Here is a 3047-nt window from a genome sequence, read left to right on the forward strand (position 1 = left end):
ATAGAGATATCTCGTTAGAATAAGAGATATCTCTTTAAGTTGAGAGATATCTCTTATTTTTAAGAGATATCTTTCTAAAATGAGAGATATCTCTGTAATTTTCAGATGAAATTTATTTTCCGAATAAATAGTAAAAGGGCTTGCCATATGTACTGGTATTAATTTATTAACAATTGTTTATGTCAATATTAGTGACAACTTAATCATATATTTGCCAGGATTTTTCTTACCTGATATTGCCAAAAAAAAAAAAAACAAAAAAAAACAAAAAACACACTTTTTATTATAAATGCAAAAAAAAATTTTTTCCATAAAAGTTCAGTGATATGAACTTGTGATTTTTTATCCTAAGTTTAAATGAACCAAAGCAAAAAACAAAGCGTAAGGTGAGAGTCAAGGTTTTCATGTCTTACATCAAAACTCTAGATCTAAATTCTTGAAAACAAATATACGTGAGTTGTTCGAAAAGTTCGTGGACGATGTTAATCTTCGTAATACTACTTTTAAGAAATTTAAATTAAGCACATTATCATGCATAAAAAAGCGTAAGGTGAGAGTCAAGATTTTCATGTCTTAAATCAAAACTCTAGATCTAAATTCTTGAAAACAAATATACGTGAGTTGTTCGAAAAGTTCGTGGAAGATGTTAATCTTCGTTATACTACTTTTAAGAAATTTAAATTAAGCACATTATCATGCATAAAAATATAAGTTTTGTCGATTTATGAAGTTGCATTTCATTTGATTTAAAAGAGGGCAACTTACTTCATTTAAAAATCAACATGTTTTGTAACCACGGAGCAAACTTAACGGCAATGTACGTCAAAAACACAGCGTCAAGAATTTCTCAAAAATACTATCCCTACACATTTCACACAGCATATAGCCCTCAACAAACTCTTCAATTTTTTTTCACTTGACATATATTTTTCTAGCAATTGTTCTAGTTGTATATAGAGGATATTTAATGTTTTGTAGTTGAATATGGAATTTATTTCACGAGTGGGACAGGATTTTTGATATTTTCACGAGTGCGAAGCACGAGTGAAAATATCAAAAATCCTGTCTCACGAGTGAAATAAATTCCATATTTAACTACAAAACATTGAATTTTCTGTTTATTACATTTTTAAAATAAAATTCATTGATTTTTTCCTTTGCCTCTGTCTTTTTGTTAAATACAGTCAGAGGCTCGTTACGTCATAGTTGAGCGGTTGAGACGTCATAGCTATGTGAGGTGTAAACACTGTAAATATGGATTTAGCAACATATTGTTGGTAATTTTAACAGTTTTATTCGCTGTCAGAGTGGTTTATTTATTTTCATCTATCTTACATTAGGTCAAGGAAGATTTTTTTTTACAACAATCTTCGTTATGGGAAGGGAAATCGAGAGTTTTCCCGCACTTCTGATATTCATCACACTGTGACAGGATATCATTTTGATATCCTTTCACAGTGTGACAGGATATCATTTTTATTCAATGAATAAATTACAGTATTTCACGGGTAAAAATGTAATAAATCTTCTTTTGTCAATGTTTTAATTTTTTACCTCTTATCTGTGCTTTTACAAGATCAGCAATTCTGAAGAGCCTATGTCCTTTCATGACGTTCAACTTTTTAAAAGCTCCACAGATTGTCCTCGTCCGATACAAAGTCTCTGTCACTCAAATACTGCCTGTACCATTTACTCACTCATGCTCGATTAACTTCTGACATACTTTTCTGATTCTTTTTCTCAACATTTTGAGAGTTTATTCGGGATTTTCCCCGATGCATCTGTATCGTTATCTGCTGCTCCGTGACGTACAACAACGTCATAGTTTTTGTCGTTTACATATCTTCTTAAATTGATTTCTTTTCAAGGAAGCAAAATATAAAGCCATATTTGGAATATATGAATCAATGCAACAGTTCTTAATCTAAATATCAAGGAGTTTTTTTTACTCCATTTTGCAGAGAATACTAGTATGACTACAGACACTGTTTAGTGTATTGTTTGAAATTTATTAAATTTTGACCGCGGTACGATTCGACTTTTGCAGTTTTTAACTCTGCATAAGTTCAAATAAATCATGATATTTTTGATCTTTTTTAATCCTTAAAATTCATTGTTAAATTATTTCTACCAAAAGATAACATATGAAATCAAATAAAAAAAGATATGACAGATGTCCACGAACATTCCGAACAACTCAAGTATATTTAAATAAATAAACATATGAATAATACATGTAGTTTCCTCCCTCGGGTAACCATAAATTTGACATTTACCTCATAAAACTGCAATTCCAAAACTGTATAAAATGTATACTTTAAACCATTTATTTTTTAAAAAGGAGATGAGAAAAAGGCCACGTCCGGGAGAAAAGGAATTATTAGAGGACCTACGTGAGTTACTTTCGGAAAGTGAAGGCGATGATGAACCAAGACGAAGGCCCCCTCCAAGTGATGAAGATTCCGGAGAAAAACAAAAACAGGGTGATGGTGATGGAAGCCAAAAAGGTCGACCACGGGGTGGTAAGGGAAGACAAGACAAGAGGGAAGAGAGTGAAGGCGATGACCAACCAAGACAAAGGCCCCCTCCAAGTGATGAAGATTCCGGAGAAAAACAAAGACAGGGTGATGGTGATGGAAGCCGGAGAGGTCCACGACGGGATAGAGAAGGTGACAAGAAGGAGGTATGTCTGTTGATCTGATCGTCATCACGTTACAGTTATATATGGAATACGTTGACAAAAATTGAAAAGTTTAACAACAACCCGGGGATAGTTCATTTCTATTTATAAAAGTAATTACTAGTATTTTAACTATCCCTGGGTAAAGCTGAGTAATGAAAAGTGCTGGTTGAATCCTATTCTTCTGTCACAGAATTAATAATTCTAACTTTCGCATAAAACCTTCGATAAAAATCAAAATATGAAGCGCGGTTTTGCATACTTGGTATTGAAAACGACAGAAAAAATGCTAATTGGTATTCCAAAAACACCGTCTGTCTTTATCCTCGGTCTGACTGAAGTCAGCCCCTACTATTTCACTTAGTCC

At 32.6% G+C, this 3047-nt stretch overlaps 1 protein-coding gene across 1 annotated transcript; it reads left to right on the plus strand.

Moving 5' to 3' along the window:
- Positions 1–2344: 2344 nt before the first annotated feature.
- Positions 2345–2683, plus strand: LOC134260766 (circumsporozoite protein-like; the record flags this gene model as incomplete). The annotated part of the gene is made up of 1 exon (XM_062743313.1): positions 2345–2683. A coding segment is annotated over exon 1 (339 nt), but the record flags the coding sequence as incomplete, so codon positions are not given.
- Positions 2684–3047: the final 364 nt, after the last annotated feature.

This window comes from Saccostrea cucullata, unplaced genomic scaffold (assembly GCF_032062105.1).
Source record: "Saccostrea cucullata isolate Sc308-1 unplaced genomic scaffold, CSIRO_AGI_Scuc_v1 ctg23766, whole genome shotgun sequence".
NCBI classification, from domain to species: Eukaryota; Metazoa; Mollusca; class Bivalvia; order Ostreida; family Ostreidae; genus Saccostrea; species Saccostrea cuccullata.